The sequence below is a fragment of the Manis pentadactyla genome, chromosome 5 (assembly GCF_030020395.1).
Source record: "Manis pentadactyla isolate mManPen7 chromosome 5, mManPen7.hap1, whole genome shotgun sequence".
In the NCBI taxonomy this organism is placed as follows: Eukaryota; Metazoa; Chordata; class Mammalia; order Pholidota; family Manidae; genus Manis; species Manis pentadactyla.
Window position 1 is genome coordinate 133,683,940 of NC_080023.1, and position 25,477 is coordinate 133,709,416.

At 40.9% G+C, this 25,477-nt stretch overlaps 1 protein-coding gene across 5 annotated transcripts in view; it reads right to left on the bottom strand.

Annotated features, from left to right (window-relative positions):
- Positions 1–23,954, bottom strand: part of SEC23B (SEC23 homolog B, COPII coat complex component) — a 33,710-nt gene extending 9,756 nt beyond the window's left edge. Inside the window, exons 1-14 of one of the 5 annotated variants that reach the window (XM_057502694.1) lie at positions 23,568–23,954; positions 21,355–21,578; positions 20,267–20,324; positions 18,078–18,164; positions 16,667–16,903; positions 16,478–16,563; positions 15,432–15,576; positions 14,855–15,013; positions 14,424–14,539; positions 11,097–11,220; positions 9,966–10,046; positions 4,843–4,932; positions 4,040–4,146; positions 2,463–2,616 (exon numbers count right to left, since the gene is read on the bottom strand). In XM_057502694.1, the coding sequence (XP_057358677.1) occupies positions 2,463–2,616; positions 4,040–4,146; positions 4,843–4,932; positions 9,966–10,046; positions 11,097–11,220; positions 14,424–14,539; positions 14,855–15,013; positions 15,432–15,576; positions 16,478–16,563; positions 16,667–16,903; positions 18,078–18,164; positions 20,267–20,324; positions 21,355–21,575 (1,665 nt within the window). In that variant the 5' untranslated portion in view covers positions 21,576–21,578; positions 23,568–23,954. Of the gene's footprint in view, positions 1–2,462; positions 2,617–4,039; positions 4,147–4,842; positions 4,933–9,965; positions 10,047–11,096; positions 11,221–14,423; positions 14,540–14,854; positions 15,014–15,431; positions 15,577–16,477; positions 16,564–16,666; positions 16,904–18,077; positions 18,165–20,266; positions 20,325–21,354; positions 21,590–23,531 lie in introns of all 5 variants that reach the window. The other 4 variants (XM_057502693.1, XM_036892192.2, XM_036892191.2 and 1 more) reach the window with 4 other exon arrangements.
- Positions 23,955–25,477: the final 1,523 nt, after the last annotated feature.

The window sequence follows — 25,477 nt, forward strand, 5'->3', positions numbered from 1 at the left end:
AGCCTGCATTTCCAACCAGTTCCCAGGCACTGCTGCCCAGTGGCCACCCTGACTAGTGAGGGCTGGAGGAGCCTCAGGAGCCTCTTCCATAAGAAAACCTCTAAGACGGTGAAACACCAGCAATTAGAGACAACCCTTCACTTTCTAGCACGCTATGACTCAATTTTCTTCCTCCTTTGAAAGGCAAATTTCTGTGCAATGTTTTCTCTTCCTGCCTTTATTTCCTCTTTAATCACACATTTCCTCTGGCCACTGGAGAATCCGACTGTCCCCCATGTAAAGAAAGCCCATCACTGACAGTCACTCTCTCCCTCCCAAATCCCATGTCCTCGCATGGTTCTTCTCTTCCTGAACTTCCTAATACTGCAAGACAAGGGACCCCCCCACAACTCCAGGCAATTCTCCTTCAGCCACTAAAAGAGCACTTTTCTATTTCTTATCATCTCTCCAACTAATCCTGCCTTCCTCATCAGCCCTGGACTTCCCACCTGCCTCTAGCTACACATTCCTCACAGGAGAGTTCTTGGCCCCTGCTCCCACCTTCACTGCTTCAGCTGCAAATAATGCCAGACCCATGTCATCCAAACTCCTCCCCTATGTCCAGGGCTGACCTCTAACCTGAGTTTCTGCCAGGACCTGTACCTAAGCAAGGGATAGCTTTCCTTGGACATATTGTTGCAAGGTCACATTTAAAATAAACTATTACATTAAAAATAGATTTTCCTTCCTCCACCCTAAATGAGCTCTCCTTTCCCATTTTCTACTTCATCTTTCCTGCAGTTACCCACATTGAAACTTGAGTCAAAGTTTATTTTTAGGGTGTTGATTCACATACAGTTGATCAAGTTTTATCAATTTTTCTTTCAGCATGCCTCCTGACTGCAAACATCCTCTCCCCTCCAACTCAACTGCCACCACCCTGCTCTCAGCTCCTGCGAGCCTGCAAAATCCTCCACCAGTCTGCTAACTGCCTTTCTGACCTGTTATCTTACACGGAAATGTGAAGTATAAACACAAATGTCGTACTCATTTCACACTCCTGCTTAAGAGTCACACTTGCCTCTCCCCTCTTAAAGCAGTGGCTCAACTTTAAAATTTGGGCATTCCACAACCAAGATGCACCTTCACCACTGCTCTCCCCAAAATACAACCTGGGATCCTGAGACAGTTGTCTCTGTGTCCCCAGAAAGCTGAAATCAGGGTCCCATACTTGGCCCTCCACTTGGCAAGCCTGGCTGCTCCTCCCATTATGCCACTTTTTTAAAAGACTTGATTTAAGGCTTACTTCACAAATGAAGCTTTTGCCAACCACTTGGACCCTCTCTACAGGGAATGTTGGCATTTCCTGAAAAATGGCTCATGGGCAGCAAGGGCACACACAGAGCTACACAAAGTAAAACAGGTTTCCTTCCCAGCTTCTCAGTGCTTTGATCACAAACAGGTGCTGTGAATTTCCAAGGTGGGAAGATTATAAGGTATATCAATTACTGATATACTGGCTCCAAATTCACCCTTTTTGCTCGTGAAATGGATCAGGGCCCTTGAAATAGTTTCCCCCTACCAGATGCCATGAGGTTAAGCAGCTTTGCCAGTAGAAGGTGCTGGAGGCAAACGTTTGCTTCTGGGGGTTGTGCTCACTCAGCAGGAGCAATTGTGGCTTCCCCAGTGCTAAGCTCCTGGGACACAGAGCAGCCAGCACCTACCTCTGCTTCCCAGGTGCCTCTGGGAGACACTTCCCTGTGAACAGTTTTCCTTGGCTCCCCAGTCCTAGGGGGCAAATTTCCAGGGAGTCCCTCCAGCACACCATCACAGCAGCCTCTCTGCCATGAGACTCAGCAGCCATGGTCTAGATCAGTCCTGGCGGGAAGGGCCCTCTTCCTTGGGTGCTCTATCTCTGCCTTGGCCTAGAAGTAGTAGCTGCACCTGTACCTGCTATTCCTTTATTCCTCAGACTTCTTTACTTCCTACTGGCCAATCTCTCATTCTTGGAGTCCGCTGCAGTGATAGTAACTCTTTATATAAAACTTTCCCTGTTTAAAATACTGTGTGGTTTCTCGCTCCTGATTAGACCCGGAATGACATATTAGGCACCTTCCTACATTCACTGGGCCATGGACCTCTATTTCCAAAAAAATGAAAAAACCTCCAAGATCTGGAGGGAAAATACATAACCACAGCATTCACAGTGACTCATCTAAATCAACTCTTAACACATACTTGCATCACTCTCTAAATGGTCTGCACCTGCTGTTTCTTCCCAAATGTTAACAGAAGCCTTCAAGGGCAAAATATACATTTAATACTTCAATATCATTCTCAGAATGTTGTGTTTGGCCTAAGGTAAGCAACTGATTAATTCTTGTTGACTGACTATATAAAATAACAGGCTAAGTGAGTTTTTTTCCCCCTCAAAAGCAGAGCAGAGACGAAGACTGAACCCAGTGCCACTGTTCTCAACTCACCAGTCGGATGAGCTGTCGGTCCAGCCACCGGAGTACATCAGGCCCCTCCTCGGACTCTGCTCGGAACACTCCCAGCCGTGCCATCAAGACAGCCGCAGCCTCCTGGTCAAACGCTGCTTCTATGTGCCTGAGCTGACTCTGTGCATCTGCCCAACTGACAAGTCCAGGGTTAGTGCCAGGCTTACACTCAGCAGTGACCAGAAAGCCAGCTCTCAATCAAGAAAAAGAAGCACAAGTCTGGGTCCCTGCTCTAAGACAACATGGATTTGAACTGCACTGTCAGCAAGGAATCACAGGAGCTTTACATACACTTGCACATTTACTCTCATGGGATCTCTGAAGGCTCTAGATGCAAAAGGAAAACTGTAGAGAACTTTCTAGTGTTCTACAAGCCATCATGAAAGTAGGTATCCAAAAGGTACCTAGGTCTCCAGCCACCATTCCTTCCTCTCGGCCAATTCTACAAAAGCCTATGTTTACAAATTCACAAAATGACTTTCCAGCATTATATCCATAGTAGAAAGATTTAACACATATACAAAAGTTTTCCAGACAAAAAAAGACACTATGAACAAAACTAAAAGGCAACAGGTAAGAACAGATATGAAAAACAAATAATAGTCATATCCAGAATATACAAAGAGTCCCTGCAAATCAATGAACAAGAAAAACAGGTTTTACTGAATGGGCAAAGGCTATTACAGAAGAAATACATGTGGCCAATAAGCATGAAAGTGCTTAATCGACTGTTTAACTGGAAAAAAACACATAAAAATGACAAATTTCTCTATCTCCATGTTAAAGATTGGTAATATCTATTACTAATGAAAAGACAGGCCACTCTCCTTACTACTGGAAAGAATACAAATTAGCTTCTTAGGAGAGTAGTTTTACAGTATCCAAAATTCCAATTCCACAAAGCGGCTGGGACGAAATACTCATATTTCACAAAGACTTCAAAATATGAATCCAGCACTTTTGGAAGGAAGGTAGGACCTGAAATGGCCTTTAACAGAGGACCTGAATGGCCCCATCAAAACCAGGCAGCACTATGCAGCCATAAACTCAATGAGATGGAGGCTTATAAGCACTGACATGGAAGATGTCCTTGACACACTGAGAAAAGCTTATAAATATGTTAATATGAGAAGCCATACATGTATGTAATACACACATCTGGTATGCAATTGCACAGATGTGCCATTTTTTGTGAAGTTAAATGCCACTGTAAAAAGAGAACGGGTGAAGAGATCCATTCTTTCTGTAACTATGAGTGGCCCAAATCCTTTATAATTAATGGGTTACTTATCTGCTAATAAAATAATGAAAAATAATTTTTAATGAGCTTATTTCTGAGAGATGATTGTTGCAGGCAAGTACCTCCAGGCCTAACTGTGTTAGCCAATAATGCCTCTTGCTCCTCCTCCTCCTCCTCTGATCAAATAAGCCAGTGAGAATTGGTGAGAAAAGTCAATGAATCACAAAAAGACAAACTATTAGATACTAAATTATCTCTTCATAGGCACATCATCAGTCAGTGGCTCAGTGGACGGAAACTTGAAAACTGGACTGCTCACTTCCGGGCAATGGTGGTCACACGGATGCGTCTCTGGGTGCTGGAGTGCTGGTACTGCGTGACAAACTGGATGGCGCCTCTGCCTCCTTGGGGGATTGGGGCGTTGTGCTGCAGGGCAAGAGGCCATATACCCCATTACTGTGGCAGGTGTGACTCAAACACAAAACATGCTCTTCCTCAAACAACTGACACAGTGGCAATAATAAGGTTCTTGATCCATTTTGAATAGTACATTTAACATAATAGTACATGTAACTTCTAAGCCCAAAAAAGAACCATAATCAAGTGAACACTGAACTGAAGTTAATGATATGCATGTTGAAGGGTTTAGGGATGAAAGACACTGATGACTACAATTTGCTTTGAAATGCATCAAAAATAAGATGAACTGATGGATGGATATGTGACAAAGCAAATAGAGTAAAATGTTATTTACAGAATCTATGTGGTGGGTATGTGGGTATTCACTGTACAGTTCTTTTAATTTTTCTGTAAGTTTGAATTTTTTAAAATAAAATATTAAGAACTGACACACTCAAAAATTCACCAGCATGGATGGCTGCTAAAAGTCATTCCTCTTCTGATGACTTTAACAGTTCAATAAAAAAGTGACAATGGCAATCTGCTGTCTGACTCTGACCAAACCCTGGAAGGGATAAAAAAGATCACACTAGACTGGTATCAGCCAAACACAAGCCCAAAATAGCATCAGTTTGTGGAAAAAGAAACCAGAGGCCTTCAGTCTGTAATAAATCAGAAAACACAACATTGAGACATGAATATTCATGAAGAAGTCAAATTCACCTGATTGACTACTTCAAAGTAGATGCTAAGCGTAGAAGTGGGATCCAGGCCACAGATTTTCCACTGATTCGTGCCACCAACACCAAGCTCCTAGAGGTGAGAAGAGGCATTAAAAAACAAAACAAAACAAAAAAGTTACTCCTGTGGTTAACTGCTGATGAAAAGTACTGACTCTGAGAAGGGAAGGCCACTTACACTATCTCATTCTAAATAAGAATTTAAATTTAACTGAAAAAAGTACAATTATAGGGCAAAATAAAGTGTGTCATTTATTATAGTACCTTAACATTAAGCTTTTTGTATTGGCACTCTGATCAATTTCCATTACATTACTAAGGTATCTCTTTCTAAACATGCACGTGCATACACACACAGTACATAACACTTAAATCAACTGAAAGAATCGAGTCAGGGTTGGGAAAGAAATAGAAAAGTTAAAGAATGATCTGCTAAGCTTCGAAGTTTTATGTACTTCTTTCATCACTATTAGTACAAGAAACAGTTATGGAATTTTAGTTATTAAATATTAAATTTAATCCAATTCCTTTGCACAAAAGCCTCAGATAAATTCTTGGTAAGAGTATTGAGATTTTAGTGGCATTGTGAAGGTTGCTTTTTATTGACTAGTTGAAGGACTCCCAGTTATAAATGAGATTCACTAAAATGTGGAAAGTATCACTGTTTTAACCACGACATTTAGAAGAAACAGCTGCAGGTGTCAAAAATACCTAGAATTACCAACTAAGATCACTAGTCTCTGAAACATCACTTCAATCATTCTAGACAGTGAGTATTACACATTTTAGCACACCTTATCAAAACTGGAAAGACTGTACCTAGAAAGTAATGTGATTATGAATTAGAGTCATGGTATCTCTTCTTTCTTACTCTGAACCCACCACCTACACTGTTAGCGGAGTACAGCTGATAACAGTCTGGTCTCTCTATGAAGTCATGCCATTAATTTCAGAAGGTGATGGTCAGAAGGGAGAAGGAAGATTCTCTGGTGAAATCACACAGCAGCTCTAAGGTGGAGAGTGGGGAGGACACACTGTTTGCTAAGTATTCCCTAAGCAAGACTGTGAGAAGGATGGATGTGTGGGTGTTCACCTTTTCTTTCAGTGGCCTTTTTTTGTTTGTATGTATTTGTGTATTTATTTATTAAGATATCATTGATATACAATCTTATGAAGGCTTCACATGAGCAACAACTGTGATTACTATATTTACTCATATTATCAAGTCCCCCCACGCCCCATTGCAGTCACTGTCCATCAGCATAGTAAAAATGCTAATAGAGTCACTTCAGTGGCCTTTCCTAAAAGCAAGTTAACATCTGCTGGAAGGTGAAGGGCTACATCCAGGGAAAACGGCAAAGGACAAGGAGCTTGCATGCCTCCCTTTCTTGCCTTGCTAATCCCAACTCATGAATCTCTGTCCGTACCTACCAACTCAAGTTTTAATATGTGAAACTGCTTAAAATTTCAAATCAAGGGGTTCAGAGTATGCCAATCAAAAATACGCCACTCTGGTGTTACTTGTACTAATTATAAAGGATTTATTTTTAAGGTAAAGGCTACTTAAAAAAAAGCAGACACAAGAGAACTCTGTCCTCCTCCCACCAAGAAGGGTAGGAAGACTCAAAATAGAAATACCATTTGACCCAGGAATCCCACTTCTAGGAATTTACCCTAAGAATGCAGTAGCCCAGTTTGAAAAAGACAGATGCACCCCTATGTTTATCGCAGCACTATTTACAATAGCCAAGAAATGGAAGCAACCTAAGTGTCCATCAGTAGATGAATGGATAAAGAAGATGTGGTACATATACACAATGGAATATTATTCAGCCATAAGAAGAAAACAAATCCTACCATTTGCAACAACATGGATGGAGCTAGAGGGTATTGTGCTCAGTGAAATAAGCCAGGCGGAGAAAGACAAGTACCAAATTTGTCTCATTTCACTCATATGTGGAATATAAGAACAAAGGAAAAACTGAAGGAACAAAACAGCAGCAGAAGCACAGAACCCAAGAAAGGACTAACAGGTACCAAAAGGAAAGGGACTGGGGAGGATGGGTGGGAAGGGAGGGATAAGGGTGGGGAAGAAGAAAGGGGGCTTTATGATTAGCATGTATAATGTATGTGGGGGCATGGGGAGGGCTGTGCAACACAGAGAAGACAAGTAGTGATTTTATAGCATCTTACTATGCTGATGGACAGTGACTAATGTGGTATGTGGGGGAACCTAGTGAAGGGGGGAGTCTAGTAAACATAATGTTTCTCAAAAACAAAAAGAAGGGCAGGAAGACTCATAATCACCAAAGACAACTCTGGATGCTTAACAGCCCAGAGATGGCTTCAGAAGATCTACAGAACCAACATTGCTGAAACAACCCTATCTTCCACTCATTTCCCCATTTATCTACTCTTCCACAATTTGCCACCCCTAGGAGCTCAAAGTCTCTTTCCTTTGTCTTGTCACTTTTCTACAAATTTTTTGTTCTCTTGTTAAGATGTTACATAATCCCTAATTCTAACCAACCCTTTGAGTTACTTACCACTTAAGTATGTAAGTGCAATGTATATGTGCGCAATGCACGTGTTAATGAACTTCTGTTTTTCTCATTAACCTGTCTGTCAGTTTAATTTGCAGCACCCCAGTCAATGAATCTATGATCGGTAGAGTAAACTCATATATAGCACCAATGCCCAAGAAAGGCCACAAACCCTCCCAAGCCCCAAAAGTGCATTATCTCACTGACACACAAAGTCCTTACATAAGAATTTACCTCTATTAGAAAAAATGTAAAGACAGAACTTAGAAATCACCGTTTTATAATAACCAACAGAATATATTGCTTTAAGTGAGGAAAATCAATGGATGCTAAACCATTATGTGAAAGGCTGTTGGCAAATGAGATATTCATATTGTTATAATCTCATTCAACAGATTTCTTGCTAATGGCATAATGGAAATCTGCCCTTACAATGGGAACATGTGGGACAGCCATCACATTAATACACAGTCTAACTTAGCTCCCTAACACAGCATCAGAGAGAAGTGCCTCTAGACAAAACACAGCATAAGGCACACAGATCAGCAGGAAGTGTGGTGGACAAAAAGGTTTAACTTGAATTTAATCATTGATCTGACTTCCACTTTACAGAAAATACAGGGAGGACAGAAGTTAAACACCACAGCAAGGGAACAACTGGACACACTGAGAACATGAGAGTCTATTACAGGAGACACCTGGCACTTGGCACTGTGTTTCAACAAATCAATGTTATCAAACAAAATACATAAAGAAGCAAACAAAATGACAGGAAGACCATTCTAGACTTAAAAAGCCAATGGATATACAAGAGCAAATGCAATGCCAGTTAGAGGAGAAAAGAACAGCTACAAGAGCACCTGGGGAGAAATCAGGGAAAGAATGTAAGTAGATACTAGATGATATTAGGAAATTGCTGTTTTCTTAGGTTTGGTAATGTTGCAGTAGTAGAACATTCTTATTTTTAGAAGACGCATACCAAAATACTGAAAGACTAAGCATCATGACATCTGCAGCTGGTTTTCAAAAGTTCTGTAAAATTATGCTAAGGCAAGTATGGCAAACAGATGATCCTCAGATGACAGAACAATTATGATAAAATGTCAACAATCACTGACTCTAAATAGTGGGTATCCAGGACTTCATTATACTCCCTTAAACTTTTCTGTATGGTGAAAATTGTATTTTCCTCCTCCTTGCATCCCCCATCCCCTGCCCAAAAATTTCATAGCTCATCCCTACTAGATCCAAGATCAGTTTGTACAAATTCATAAAACTATCTTCTTAGGCAGACTTTAAGTTTATGGAAAATATTTTGGAATATTTTGGCATCCTTCTTAAGCCCTGCTAGGAAATACAGGCACACGTCCCTTAGTTCACTGGGGTAATGAGTGACCCAACAGATGGGCTTTGGGGCAGCAACCCGCCTTATGCAGCGGTTACAGGAATATAGTCTTGAATTGCCCTGCCTCTGCCAACTCTAATAGCAGTTAATCTAAGCAGTCAAAGTGAATGTCCCTTGCTGCTTAAGACAAAAATGATGATGTGAAAGCTGAAATCCAGTGTGGGCTGTTGTGCCAGGTACAGCTCTGTGTTTTACCTGCACCTCCCAGCAGTGCTGTAAATTTAGGTGCCCTCACTCACTCCATTTCCCAGATACAGATGCAGAATTCCTGAGCAATGGAGTCCCAAGCCTGGGCCATGCAGCTAGCAGCAGTGAACCCACACCCTGAATCCACATTGGCTCCCCAGTCTACCCTTCTGCTGACAATGACAGTGAGGGAAGGACCTGACCGATATCTCCAGCCCGGAACCACCCTGGACAGGCTTCACTGGACCAAATGGTCTGTCTCTTGGCAGCTAAAGTATAATTAGAGGAAGTAAGCTATCAGCAAAGCCACCTCACCAACCACTGAAAACTAAACTTTGTTCACACATACTCGAAATTTGTTACTCCAAGAACATAGATGTCTGGATACACCACAGTGTCACCCACTGTCCAACTAACTCCAAGTGGTCTCAGAAGTGAGAAAAAGGTATCACTCTAAGGGCAACAAGCACAGAGGTCTCTTCCTGAAGGATTCTGCTGGATGCCCGCCTTATGCTAAAGAGAATGCCTTGCAGCTCGCTGGCAAAGCAACCCAAGCAAGGCGGTCAGGTGAGGGGTACCTGGGCTCCAGTTCCTCCAGACCACGTGCAGATCCACCATCACTTGCATTATTTTCCAATCCCAACTGCTCAGTCATAATTATTTACAATTTCTAATCAGTGAATATGCAGTTTTGCATTGCTCTAAAACTACTTAATTCATGAACTCCAGTATAATTAGGTCAACATACTTTGAGCCTCAGCAAAATACTTAACCTCTCTCTAGCCAGTTTTCTCCTCTCTGACCCCTTAGGTAAATGAATAGACAGACTGTGATCATCAGTAAGAGCTGCCCTTCTCCCCTCACCACAGACATCCCAACAGCTGCCACAAGGCAAAGTCACTTCGCTGATATTTCTAATGGGCTACAATACAGGAGCAGAGGCAATGAGGGTGATGGGGGAGTTTTCCTTACATTTTCTGACACACATGGTCCCTTCACATTCAGAGAAACACAAGGACCAATGGCTCCAGCAACCTTCAGCTCCCGAGAGGTCTAAGACAGAATTACATGGAGTATAAAGTTAAAAATCACTGAGAACAATCCTCTCACGAAGGACACAGTGCAAACTTAAAGGAAATATACAGCAGTGTTATCATTCCAGAGAGTAGATCCTGTATGGATTATGGTATACAAATGCTCTTACAAGCTTTTCCAGGGCCACTGTGAATAGACTAAAACTTTAAAATCCTTCTTTTTAAACTGTGTTCTCTTTGTTCCAAAGATGATGCAGCATTTTCAACTTTAACTTTGATATCACTGTACACACAGTAGATAATATTTCTACCAACAATACTGCATTATTTTCCAAACCCCTGTACTTAATTATAATTATTTACAATTCCTAAGCAGTGAATATGCTGTTCTGCGTTGCTCTAAAACTACTTAATTCATGAACTCCAATATATTAAGGTTAACATATTTAAGATTCTTAAATGTGAATACACTTCTCTTCATGTTTTTAAAAAAAGACTTCAAACATTTGAGAATGCTGCTTAAGGTTTAACTTAGATGATTTAATGATTACTGCAATCTCAAATGAATAATTCCAATCATATTTTCTAACTACCTCTTTCAATGCTCTCTCAATGACTTACAAATTAAGAGCATCGGGCTTTCAGTCCCTACATGGATAAAACCCAAAATTTTATTACTGCACTATTTTAGAGCACCCCAGATAGTCTACAGGTAGGCACTAAATACATATCATGGTTCTGAGAATTTGGTGGCCCACACTGATGGCCAGGTAGACACTCAGCACTGTGGCTGCCTCTGTGCTCAGCACCCTCACCCCTTCTAAGGACTGCTGTCCTACAGCAGGGCAGAGCTTACAGGGAACCACAAAATTCTTTATTTAGAATAAATAAATAAATATACAGGTCATCCTTGAGAAGCAAGGGGATAGAATAAATATACTTTATTGGGCTATTTTGCTGGGAACCTTTTATCTTTAGATGTCTGTGTCCAGCAGGTTGAGGCTTTCATAATTCTGACTACTAAGTAAGAGCAGTATCCTTCCATTGAAGTTTTAGAAATCTATCACACCTTTACTTCCAAAGTAGCACCGAATGCCATTCGGAAACAGCCATTAAAATCTTTAGTGAAAATCCTTTGGAATGTCTGCTTGAAAAGAGAAGTGTTGAAAGAATCTCCCATCACCATATGGCCTCTAGGAAAGAACAACAAGAAAAAAGATAGTGAATGTTTAGGATGACTGAAAGCCATTCAGATGCTTCCTTGGTATTTACAAACAATAATTTAAATTAGAAGAAAAAAAGAAACCATGTCCAAAGTTACTACTGACTAACTTAAATGGAAAATAGCTCTTCAATTTGTACTTAAGAAGGACATCTTCAAAACATTAAACAGAACTCTTTAGACTAGTTTTATATCTTGATCACTGTGGGGGTTATATAAATCTACAGAAATGATAAAACCTCATAGGACCATATATACACACATATGTAAAAACTGGTGAATTCCAAGAAAAGTCTGTAATATAGTTAATTATATTGTACCAATGTTAGTTTCCTGGTTTTGACATTGTACTGTTTATGTTAGATGCTACTACTGGGAGTTGCTAGATGAAGAGCAGGGATGGCCTCTTTGTACTACTTCTGCAGTTTATTGTGAATCTGTATTTATTGAAAAAAGAAAAAAAAGAACCCTTCATCAACAAATCCACAGGTTTAATGAGCCATCTATTGAAAAAAACACCTCCAACTCCTCTCATACTTCTTTGGTGGGGGAAAATACCCAAGACTATGGGAAGTGCTTTCCAGGTTAATTCACTGCCTCAAAACATTGACTCCCTGGCTTTACGTGAATTATTCTTTCTGGCTATGAATATCTATGTTCATCCCTTTTTGAAGTTAAAGGAAAATACTGTTCAAAATTTTAGCATTTTACATATTTGGGCAGATAAGCACAGCTTAATGAAAGTTATGCATCCAGTCACTGATCATCAAACACAATGTTGAAACTGGGAAAAACATAAAAAGATCATCTGGACCACCTGTCTCAGAGTGCCTGACCCCTCCAGCTACAGGGATGGCTATTTGGCCTCAAATATCCACCCTCCCCACCTTCTTTGGTCATGGAATCCATGGTTTCCTAGAATAAAAACTATTTCCCAGCCTGCTTTGCACATGGCAGTGTGACTCAGCTTTGCCTGTTGGAAATGACCTTTGTGATTTCTAGGGGGTTTCTTATGGGAAGGGACATCTCCTCCTTCCTGCTGCTGTAACATGGCTCAAAGGCCAGCAACCACCTTGAACCACAACACAGTAAGGTGTTAGGTACAGCCTCAGGCCAGATGATGATGAAATCAATATGCTGATGATGACTGAGTCAATATACTGGCCCTGGCTGCCTACCTCCAGTGAGAAAGAGACCTACTCTGGGTTTTTCTTACATTTTCCTTAACTTCTCTGAGCCTTAGTTACACAGCTCCAATCCTGCACACATGCCAGTTCACCATCCAGACTGGACTTGAACTCCAGCCTCAGGCGCTTATGCCCTGCAGAGGCAGTCCACAGCACACTTGGACAGCACTGATGGGTAGAAAAGATCTGCTTTTATACTCAGTGAAATTCTGCTTCCCAGCAGCTTCCACTGCTGGCTCTAGTTCTGACCTTGGTCACATACAGAGCAAGTCTGATTTTTTCTCCCTAAAACAGACCTTCAGTTGCTGACACCCCATCTGTCTTCAGTGTAATCTTTTCCAGGTCCTTCGTTTTCCACATGACATAGTTTCAAGTGCTCACCACCACTCTGACTGCTCCCCTTTGAACATCCCAGTTACCTATTCATCCTGTTAAACTGAAATGCCAGAATGGAAGACAACATAACCTGGGTGGGACCAGCAACAAAGAAACCAAGACTATGATCTCCTTTGAAGGTAATCGACTCCTGTAACACAGCCTAGGCTCACCTTACCTTTGCTGGAAGTCATCCCAAATAGCTGGCTCATCCTGAGCTATCAACTAAAACTCTTAAACCTTTTATATTTACGTCCTTGCTAATGTTATTTCCCTGAAACTATATCTGTACAAGTGATGTGACCTAAATACTAAGTCATTCAAAAGTCAAAGGCCTCCCTGAGAATGTGATGGAAGTGGTGGTCCCCTGTCCCAGGAGAAATACACATACAAACTCTGGTATATAAACTCAGGACATTCACAAATACACTAAAGCTTTTCTGTGGATGCCCTGAGACAAGAGTTCCCGAAGGGTACTGTAGTTCATCTCATTAAATGTAGCTCACTGGGGACTCCATTACCTATCACACCTGCTGCTCTGCATGGCAGCTTCGGGTGACTTAGGTTTTATCATCTACCCTCCCCTCTTTACTCAGGAGGGCCAAGCAGCATTATCTGGGAGCTTATAAAATGCAGAATCTCAGGCCCACCCCACAGCTCTATGCTGGTGCTTCTTAAACTGTCCTGTGCATACAAATCCCCTGAGATATTTTTCAAATGCAGGTTTTGACTCAATAGGTCTAGGTTGAGATGCTGTGTCTCTAACAAGCTCTCATGTGAGGCTCATGCTGCTTGTGCTCAGCCACACCATGAACACAAAGGGTCCACATCAGTGGCTCTCAAACTCTGCTCCATGTTATAAACACTTGGGGAACTTCAAAAAATGCAGACATCAAGGCCATTACATCAGAATCTCTAGGGGACAAGACCCAATCAAGGGTAGTTCTCAAGTTCCTCTGATGTGCAGCTGGCTTCAGACCAGTGCTGCACATCAGTGGTCCTCACACTTTCAAGCACACCAGAATCCCCTGGAGAAGCTGTTAAAACTGACTGCCAGGCTGCATCCTCCACACTGCTGATGCAGTTATGGGGTGGGACCCAGCGCTGTACATTTCTAATCAGGCTCCAGGAGCCCTGAAGGTTGCTGGCTAAGCACCATCAAGCTTTGAGAACCCTGGCTCTACGGTGACCTGTGTACATGGTATGGACTTAGTTAAGCTCCAGCATGCCCTCCAGGCTGTGCCGTGTTAGTCATGAGGTGTAGTCCTAAGTCAGGGGAAGGGTCCCCTAACTGCTCTGGCACTCAGACCCCATTTGCCCCCTCCTCACGAGGAAATGCCTTGCCACATACTCCATGCTTGCTTGCTTTCCTGCCCTGGTATCTGTAAGAACTCTAAGGAAGAACTGCAGTTACTCTGATATGACTTACTTACAGTGAACCCTTGGAACCTCCCACTAATCATGCTTCTTGGCCCAGGAGGCACCCACAGAGCCTGGAGCCACCTGAGAGCTTCGCAGAGTGAGCCCTGCCTGCTCCTGTAGTTCTATCACTCATTTCTCTTTCCTTACAATAAGCACTCTCACTTTTCCCAGGTGTCTGCTGTTAACATACCCAGTAAGATTTGTACAACATTTCATCTCTAGAAGTCCAGTCTGATCAAGGGCACAAGCGTAAATATCAACACAGTGGCCATTTGTAGCAGCTCGATTAGCAAGCATCTCGTAGTGCTGCGAAGAGAGAAAAATTATCTTTATGAAACAGCAGCATTACTCACTGGGTATGTCTTACTAGACCAAAGGATTGAAATTAAATACAGGAAAGTGGAAATAGTTTTCTTTATAACATTCAAATAAAACAGTAGTTTTCAACCTCAGAACACTTTTCTTAAGGCCCCACACTCTAACTAGGGTCTGAGAGCTCAGGCAGTAATTTAACAAAAGCAACTTGCTGACCATGAAGCCCGGCCCCACCACAAGCTGTCGCTCCAGAACAGCCTAAACCCCAGCACTGGTCACCACATTACCCGTGCCGGGGGCACCTACCTTGGTTGCCTTTTTCATGAAACGTGCATTATCTTTGTCAATATCATGCCATGAACGAATAGGAACCTTTAATTCATCTCCGACCACCAAACCAGGCCCTTGGGTTGGGGGACCCCCCGTAAACAACATAATCCTGGCTCCTGTGTTTGGAAAAGTGCCCTAAAACAGTAAATAGCAGCATTTTAGAAACATACAGCCCACCCAAGTATGTTTCCATGTCCCTAAACACCCCAGACAGGGTTTCTCTTCACTTTTGATACTGATGATACTGCAAAGTAATGCAGATGATAATGCAGACAAGCAGCATTCCCTCTTGCAACGTGGCATGTTGTACACTTTAATTAAGTTGCTGTGAACACTTCTGTTGCTCCAATGGCCTGGTGTTTCTCATGAAAACTTTTGGTGTGTTCAAAACACTGAAGGTCTCCTTCAATGCAGGGAATAACAATGAAGCACTTTCTGATAAAATAACATAGTCAGTTGACTTAAGCCACAACTGATTTTCAACAAGGGCAACAAACAGAACTTCTAAGACCAAGGTGGCAGGGTGGGAGAGGTCCTGGGAATTTTGAATTACCTCCAACAAGCCAACAGCAATGGACAAAGCTACACCAGTGGATCGCAGCGGTCTCTTCCCCTGAGTCACAGGCCATGGGTCCCTCTGCAGCTCCCCAAGAAGGTCAGTGAGGTTCATGTCGATCTTGTGAACGGGCTGCAGAAATCTGCATTATTTCGAATGGACACATCAATCGTGGTTTAATAAAGTACTCTGGTCTTTAATCCTAGGCCACACATAGTTACTGCTCTTCAAAACAGAGTAGAAAAAACTTGAAATTTTTTTCTTCAGAGTTTCAAACATGAAACATCTTAAAGCAATTTTATCCAGGAATTTATAGCCTAATATACAGCAATATATATATATATATATATATATATATATATAGCACAGAAAAAAATCAATTTAAATAGGAGCAAATCATTTACTTATATTTTAAGAAGCAAAGAAATCCTAAAGATATGTTTAATGTGAATTCAGTCCATGGAAGGTTCATGGATGTGGACAGTCTTCATTATACTTAAGATTCACAGTCTGTGTTTCTCCTTAGCCTTAGGAGTAACACACAGAGAAGCACTGGTTTTCCACCAGAGTAGTGGCTATGCCCAGGTGTCAGGCCATGTGTTTTATCCCATTTGTCAACTGCCACCAGGGCCTGCACTGCCCCAGGCACTCAATAGCTGATGAAGTGTCTGGTTTCTGCTTTGTTTGAGGACATCCAACAGACGCCTTTTCAGTTTTCCCAGTTTCACTTAAGAGTCCACAAGGACAACAGCCACATGTAAGTGGAGGAGAAGGAACGAATACAGTGGTCTCAGAATCTTCATGATGATAGACGTTAACAGGGAAAACATTCTAAGCACATGTGTGTGTGTGTGTATATATATATGTGTGTGTATATTATATAATTCAGTTACTTATTTTAAATATATACTGGTACTTTATGTACATTATTAAATATTGGTCAGGCTCAATTATTTTTCTCAGAAAATAAAAGTTCTAACATGTTTCTTCCCTCGCTCCAGTGGACTGCCCCGCATGCCTACTACTGCACATCAGCGGCTCACCTGCCTGAAACAAAAGGGTGCTCCAGTAGCTGAGCAGGTCGTGCTTGCTGCACAGGCACGGCAGGCTTGGTCAGGCCCAGCATATCCTAAAAAAACCAAAGACTTACTTCTCATAGCACTGAAAGTGAATGGCTAATTAAATTTGAAGAAATATTCTTGTTCCTGCTGGTATACGAGCAAGGCACAAACCTGTATTTGCTTTGCAGTTAAATCCTTGGTCCCTCGGAAGACGTAACTTTTGGAGATCCCTTCGCAGCTGAGTTCATGAACCTGCACCATCCTCCCAAATGTGATCAAACCCACTAGAGAATCTGGAGGAAGGAGACTCAGGGACATTTGTAGAGATTCTTTGAGTGCTTGAAGGTCATCTTCTTCCAGGCACGTGTCGACCACATAGAGGAAGATCAGAGGGGACTGAGCTCCTCGCTTTATGCAAAGAAAAACAGGTATGTAAATAACACATCTTCACCTATATTTACTGTCACAGGGTAAGGACATCTCAACAAACCTCTCCTTACCTCAGCCAGTGATAAGTTCTATTAAAACAAACTACACATAGAAACTATTTATAATCCAACAATTTATTCTACATTTTTGAATGCCTTCTCTTATGTGCCAGACATTGTTCCAGGCCCTGGGATACATCACTGAACCAAAAGAACAAAGTCCCTGCCTGCCTCCAGAAGTGCCCTCTGGAATGGAGGAGATAAGGGATTGCAGAGGCCAGGAGTGGAGGTGGTGGGCAGCTTCCAGGAGGTCAGGGCAGCCTCATGAAGAAAGTAACATTTGAGCAAACATGCAGAGGAGAGGGGAGGAGTGATATAGATATAGAGGAAAGAGTACCAGCCTGAGACAAAGCTGGAGCAAAGGTCCACAGGCAGGAGCATTCCTGGTATGCTTGAGGAAAGTCAAGGGGGCCACCTGGCTACACGAGACCACTAGAAGAAGTTGAGGTCAGCATGGTGACACAAGGCTGGCTCACACATAGCTCTGAAGACTCTCTATTACTCTGAGTGAAAAGGGAGGTGTTTTCATCACTGGAGGTTTCTGAACAGAGAAATAACAAGGTATGTTTTTAAAGAGTTATTCTGGCTGCTGGGTTAAGAATAAAATGTAAGTGGCAAAGGGTAAAATTGGGAAGAAGACTTAAGAGACTGCCCAGTAATTCATATGAGAGGCAGCAGCTGGCCTAGGATAGGAGCAGTGGGGAAAAGTAAGTGGTTGGAATCTGGATAAATCCTAACTATAGACCTGATGGGATTTCTTAATGGATTAGATATGGGGTGTAGGAAAAAGAAAGATGTCAGGGCAACTTTAAGGCTTTTAAACTGAACAACCAGAAGATGGAGTACCATCAACTGAGATGGAGAAGGCTGTAGAGGACAGATTTTGAACAGAATCAGGCTCCCTTTCCTTTAGCCTTCTACCACAACCTGAATGCAGAGCCAGCATGTGCACATGCCCCATAACCAAATGTTCAGGATCCTGCTGAAAACACAGCCCTAAACTGCCCCAGACAGGCAGGGGACATGGAAGACATGTATTGCAAGAGAAACTCAGTACCTAACACTGCTCGTTAAATGCAAGACAAACAAGTTACCGGTATCATGTACTCAATTGTAGAAAACTGGGGCATCAATTCAGCAGGCTGATTGACCTCAGATATGCCTGTGTAAGCTGGAGGGAACTGAAGGGACAAAAACATAGCAATGTTTTAGTAGGGCTGGAAGATATGTATGTTATTAATTTCCACTTAGAAAAATAGTTAATGACCACATATTAATTCTGAAAGCATAAAATACAGAACGTTATTAAAATACAAAAATCAAAAATTTAAATCTATAACCCTCCCTTACATTTACACTGTGTTAACTTTTTAATGCAGTTTTAGGTTATGTTGTAACTTTTAAATGATTAAAAAATGCACTATTAAAAACCATTTCCTAAGCATTGCCCTGCAAATTAAGGGCTGAGATTTTAGCTGTCTCATTAATAGTTTATGTGGAAGACTACCACTTTTATCTGGGTTTATTATTTTAGCTGTTATCAAAAAAATAATACTTGTTCTTGTAGAAAAATGACAAGTACAGGCAAATATAAGAAAACAGGAAAAAACCCTCACACTCCTATCCTCTAGAGGCAGCTACTGTCAATTATCTTGCCATAGTTTCCTTCAGACTTTTTCTACTTAAGCACAGCTGAGATCATCCTGTACACACAATTTTGCAAACTGCTTTTTATGCTTACCATAATATCACAGGCATTTTCTTGCTTTTAAAACTCTCTGCAAACATTTTAAATTCATAGCTTATAGACTGTTTTTATTGAGGTAAAATACTATTAGTTTTACCATCTTAATATTTTTTCAGTGTACAGTTCAGTGGTCTTAAATACATTCATAGTGTTGTGCAACTGTCTCTACCATCTAGGTCCAGAACTCTTGTCATCTTGCAAAACTGAAACTCTGAACCTACTAAACAATAGGCCCCAGTATCCTGTCCCCCAGCTCCTGACAACCACTATTCTTTTTACCTCTATGAATAATTATTCCAAGTACCTCATGAAAATGGAGTCATATAGTATTTGTCTTTTTGTGACTAGTTTATTTCACTTAGCATAATGTTCTCAAGGTTCATCCATGCTGTACCATATGTCAGAATTTCCTTCAATTTTAAGGCTGAATATTTTATTGTATGTACAGACCACATTTTGCTTATCCATTTATCCATCAATGGATACCTGGGTCACTTTCACATCTCAGCTGTTGGCAATAATGCTGCTTTGAATATGGTGTGCAACCACCTCTTCAAGACCCTGCTTTCAGATCTTTTGGGGATATACCCAGAAGGGAGGATATTGGATATTTGGTAAATATGAATTTTAATATTTTGAGGAAATATTAAACTGTTTTCTATAGCAGCTATACTATTTTATATTGCCACCAATGGTGCACAAGTGTTCCAATTTCTCCACATCTTCACCAACACTTGTTACTGTTTTCTTTTGTTTTGATAGTAGCCATCCTAATGGGTGTGAGGTAGTATCTCACTGTAGTTTTGATTTTCATTTCCCTACAAATTAGTTACGTTGAGTGTGCTTATTAGTTATTTTTGTATCTTCTTTGGAGAAATATCTATTCAAACCCTTTTCCCATTTTTTTTTTTTGCTTTTTAGGAGTCCTCTATATATTCTAAATATTAATCCCTTATTAGCAAATATTTTTGCCCATTATGTGGTTTGTCTTTTTTACTCTTTTGACATTGTCTTTTGACGTCAAAGAATTTTCCCAATAAATTACATGAAACACAGACATCAATCTGAATGTAATAGGGTATAGAAAAGTCTACGATTTGCATATGTTTTTGAATCTGTCATGGAGATCAATCATGAATAGTATCTGTGATCTATGTTAGTTTCCAAGCCTGTACTTAGTCATCAACTATACATGGTCTCTTCATTACTGGATTGACTGTGTGCTCTGTATTTCAGGATGATTGTTAATCGTAATTATGATCAAATATATGAATAAACAAATGCATGTTATTAATATCTTGAGATCTGCTAGGACTGTACATTATGTTGGGCACAATTAATATTTTTCCCAACACCTTCACTAGAAAAAAATCACAAATGTTCAATCTAAAGCCTATGTGGAATCAATATCACCTTGAGTTTAGCAGAAATTGCTGACTGCCAGAACAGACACCAATTCAAGCTCACTTAATTTTTCTGAGAGTAATACAATGAAACATGAAACACAGAAAACACTTTTCAAATCAATTCACATACCTGGTTTCTTTGGAAACAGAAGTTACAGGCCCAAAGTTTTGCTCGGTAATCAACCTGACTGTGAGAAAAAGAAATATTACAATCAAGTACCATTCTCATTTTTATGGTAGAAAGCAATCATAAGTGAATTTCAAGTTCAGTAAATCACAGATATGTGTTTCTGTGTTTGTATGCATGAATGGCTGACAGTGTACAAAATGTTCACTGCAGTTAGAATTCTATTAAGCACACCAAAAGTTCCTTCAAGAGCAGCAATGAAGAATTAGTAAATCCTTTTTTTTCCTTTCCTAATTTCCTAGATACTATTTAAAAGTTCATAATTTTATATAAACCATAGGTTATTTCCTTTTGCCCTGGCAACTTAACATAGTCTTGTGATTTTTTTTTCTAACATCTTTATCTTTCAGATATATAAAACTATTAAAGTTCAATACTAAAAGCACACAGTATACACAGGAAAAACTACCCAGACTTTAATCTCACTCTGCTCACTTCAAGAAAAGCTGGGAAGGCATGTTTCTGGGTGGACATACTTCCTAGAATTGGTTCAAGATAATGCTTTTTTTCTCCTTTCTACAGTTAGAACATTAACAATCAGTGACTATCATCTTAAAAAAGCAGCAGCATCTTATATAGGGACAAATTAAGCAAAAGCAAGAGGAAATTTTTCTTCATATAAAATATTATCTTTTAAAGAATATTTCTGATACAGCATCACCATACCAGATACATACGAGAAAACAGTCTAAAACTTAAATTTTTATTTTGAAAATGTTCTAAAAAGTACCTGTAAGATGTACAATTAAGCAAAAAACAAAATAAAAATCAGCAAAAAAGTGTATTTCAAATCCTTTCCCTATTGTTCCACCTCATTCCAGTAAGTTCAGCTTTTTATCTAGAGAAAAAGGCCAAGGAGATTTCTACAAGCATTCATCACCTAAGAATCCCAGCATCTACTACTCATCTCAATTTTAAGGACTTGCCCAAATAGAATCACTTTTTGAGACTCACACTAAAGTCATGAGAATCACATTAAAGTCATAATTATTGTATTATTCATTTTTACTAGCTTCTAAAATAATTCATACCAAAGTGGATTGAGAATAGCTTTGCAAGTTGGCCTGCCACAAAGCACAGGTTCATACTGTACAGGAGGCAGGTCTGGACGTTCTTTTAAAGGAGTGAGGAGACAAGCCAGGGGAACAACCATTCTTGTAGCCTCGAGACGGCTGGAAGGCCACACATTCCAACTAAAACGCACACCATCCTGTTCTTCATTCTGCTGAATGAACTCCAGATATGTTGCCATAGCCTAAAAAGGAACTGAAAATAAAGCTTTACTTGTATGTGACACTTCAACTATACTTTAAAAAAGAAGATGATTACCTAATATGTTTCTTAAACACTTAGTCTGGCAGAACCTGTCACTGAAGGATGACAATATCTCTTTTCCCTCTGACCCCTAAAAGCCAATTAACTTCAGTTATCTTTGACTACTGTTCCTTTCTCAACTCTCCTCTCTAGCACTTAAATACATAAAAGAGGCAGAATGTTTACAATCATTTGATCTCTAGGCTGCATGTAGCTGATAATACTAACTTAAACCTCCCCATAGATCACACATCATCTTAGATGAGCCAATTTCGGCCCCTTGCTCATTATGTCTCAAACCCTGTTTCAGCATCCAGCTACCTTCCTCTTTGATCCCCTTCCTTCCCTGCTTTAGTGAACACTGTATTAAAATTTACATTCCAAGTGATCTTCTTTATGTGCCCTTCCCCTTCTCCCTCTGTTTTAACTGTGGAGAGAAAAACTGAGTACTGATGTGGGAATCCAATTCATAATGAGAACCACCACCAGTTCCAAGTCAAAGTATTTCTGATTGGGCTCACCAAAATTACAAAGCAAAGTGTGTTATTATGCTGACTGAGTCCCTCTCCAGGACTTCCCTCCTCACCTCACCAAGGGTGCTTAACACTCATGCCTTGAAACATTTTAGGTAATAACATGCCACGTTAGGCTTTTCAAACCTGAATAATGCCAACTGCAGTTGAGTGTTTTATACATCCTGTTTATATCCTAAAATCTCATCTAACACACACCTCAGCTAACAGGGCTCTAGGGAACAAGCCCCTCAAGAAAAAATGGGGAAAAAAGGCAAATTGAAGAATCTACGATGACAGTGACCTCTTAGTGCTCAATTCATGCAATGCTGAATAACTGTCTCCGTGTTTTTATGAATAGTGCTGTATTGTAAATAATGTGGACTAAGGGAATATCAGAGGGCCAGAAAAGCAAATGAACGAATTACTCTACTACACATAACCCAGGCCACAAAAACTCTAAATGTTTGTTTTCTCCCATGGAAACTCTACAGCATTTATTTGTTACTTCTGGCAAAAGCGGGACACCAAAGCACTGTTTAGATAGGAGGTACTTCCTGCAGCTTCCTGGGTGGCAAAGGGACAATTCAGGTGGGAATAAAAACGTTCTAATATCACAGTTCTCAGCAAGTATCCCAGCAGGCTTCATTAAATGGCTGTTTCTCCTTTCAAAACAGCTCACTGTTAAAAGGCACTGGCTCCATCCAATGTCCCCCAGCATCTGCATATTAAAACCTGCTCTCTCCATTTCACACTGACCCTTCCCCTCAGCCTTTTTAGAGAATGGATTCTCTAACAGAACCAACGGAAACTTCAGGGGGTCAATAAATCCTCTGAAATTGTGTGCATCAGTGAACGTGAATTTTTCTAGGGAGATGGGTCTACAGCTTACATCACATTTTCAAAGGGGCAGGGTTTCTGAAGAGGTTAATACCCGAATGAATTAATTAATGAATGGATAAATGAAAGAACTGTGGAAACCCTGCAGGAGGATTCGCAAAACAAAAAATCTGGACCACTCATCCCACCAAATCCTAACTTTTCAGGACATGGTAGCCAAGTTCAAGGAAGGGAAGTCCGAAAACCTGGGTTCTAGTTCCAACTCTGTCACGAAGCATAAGTCATTTCACCTGAATCTGTAGTTCCTCAACTGGAAATGGGGGCTGGATGCTTCCGCACCGCCTGAGAAGCGATTCTGAGAAGCCGGCCAGCCGCACCGCCTGGCGGCGAACTCGTCATTCTCAGCCCACCCTTGGGATCACCGATTCCCTCAGTGCCTCTGCCCGCCGGGAAAAGGGCTCACCCCAGGAGCTACCCAGGCGCCCCCTGCAGAGACTCCTGTCTGGGCCCTTGACCCCCCACCACCTACGCTCACCACTAACCTGGCCGGAGCCGCTCACCTGGCCGGAGCCGCTCACCTGGCCGCAGCAGTCAGCACCTACAGCTTCAAGAGTACAGCTTCGGCTCGCACGCCCAAGTCCAGCTCAGCTCTCTGCCGATTAGTCAGAGCTCTCCGTGCGTCATGCCACGGCACCGTCAGCGGGCCAATCAAAGGGCGTATCCCCGGCGTAAGGGCGGAAGCAAGACGCTGAGAGAAGCCACACCGCCATCTTAGAACAGGGCAAGACCGTCGGGCCTCGCATCACAAAACTAGTATCTCAGGATGCAAGTTTCTCCACGTTCATTTATCAACGTTTCAGTTTCAGAAAATCCTGGTGCCTACCAGGCTGTTTCCTGGGAGCAGCCTGCACGCCCCAGGGATTCGCCTTGATCAAATATGACGCCTCCTCGCATCTGTGGGAAATCCCTCTCATCGCCTTAGTTACCGGGAAGCGAGAACGATGACGTGTAGTTCAGAAAGAAGGAGCGGCCCACGCGGAAGAAACTGACGGTAGCCGGAAGGAGGTGTCAGGCCGTGGGAGCGGGCGGGGCGGAGGGAGCGTGGGGACGCATGCGCAAGATTTATTTCGCATTGAGCAGGTGTAGTTGAGCATCTTCGTTTGACTTCATTTCGTACTTTCGTTCGCTCCAATGGCCTTGCGCTCCCTGCGGAGGCTGACACTAGGGCACAGCTCCTCTCTTGTATTTCTGTCATCCTTCAACGAAAAGGTGAATAATCGAGAACTGTCATATCCAAGCATTTTAGGAGAGTAACACAGCACTTAACTACATAGACCACAACTTACTACAGCTACCAACCGTTTTATCACCTTTTTTTAAGTGGCAGAAATGAGCACGTTTATTAATCTGACCCAGAGACATAACCTCTCTGTAGCATATAAAAATAAGAAACAACTACATAAAATTATCCTTAGAACATTTCTAGGCATCCAAGAATTACCATTAATTAGCTCAATTCGTACAGTTTAAAGTTATTTACAGGTAATAGAAATTAGTTTTAAATCAGTGTACTATGAAATGTAAATATGTTAATATAAAAAGTTTATCAAATAAATGATTCAGTTTTGTTGAACAAAATTTACATTTTTCCTGTTCCTAAAACGTTATGTAAGAATGATGATAGGTTATTTGATCATTAAACCTGTATAAATTTAGGAAGTTCAAATTTATTACCTCAGTATGGAAAAAAATTCAATTAAAATAAAATATACATTTGTATTTTATATGAGAAAAGACAACTGTGTTTTTTTAATTGAAGTATGGTTGATACACAATCTAATATTGGTTTCAAGTATACAACACAGTCGTTCAATAGTTACCCATATTATTAAATCCTCACCCCCACTAGTGCAGTTACTATCTGTCAACATAGGAAGTTATGGAATCATTGACTATATTCTCCATGCTGTACTAATATCCCTGTGACCAACTTGTAGCTGTGTCCTTTTTTTATTATAAAATGTACATCACAGTGGTTCAACAGCCCCCCTCCCACTTGGTAACCACTAGTCACTTCTCAGTGTCTATGAGTCAAATGCTGTTTTGTTCCTTCTGTTTTGCTTTGTTTTTATATTCCACAAATAAGTGAAATCATATGGTATTTGTCTTTCTCTGTCTGGCTTATTTCACTAAGCATAATACCCTCTAGATCAGTCTATGTTGTTACAAATGGCAGGATTTCTTTTTGTTTTATGTCTGAATAATATTCCATTGTGTGTATGTACCACTTCTTCTTTATCCATTCATCTACTGATGGACACTTAGGCTGCTTCCATATCTTGGCTATTGCAAACAGTGTGGCGATAAACATAGAGGTAGATATATCTTTTTGAATCAGGGATTTTGTTTTCTTCAGGTAAATTCCTAGGAGTGGAATTACTGGGTCAAATGGTATTTCTGTTTCTAGTTTTTTGAGGCACCTCCATAC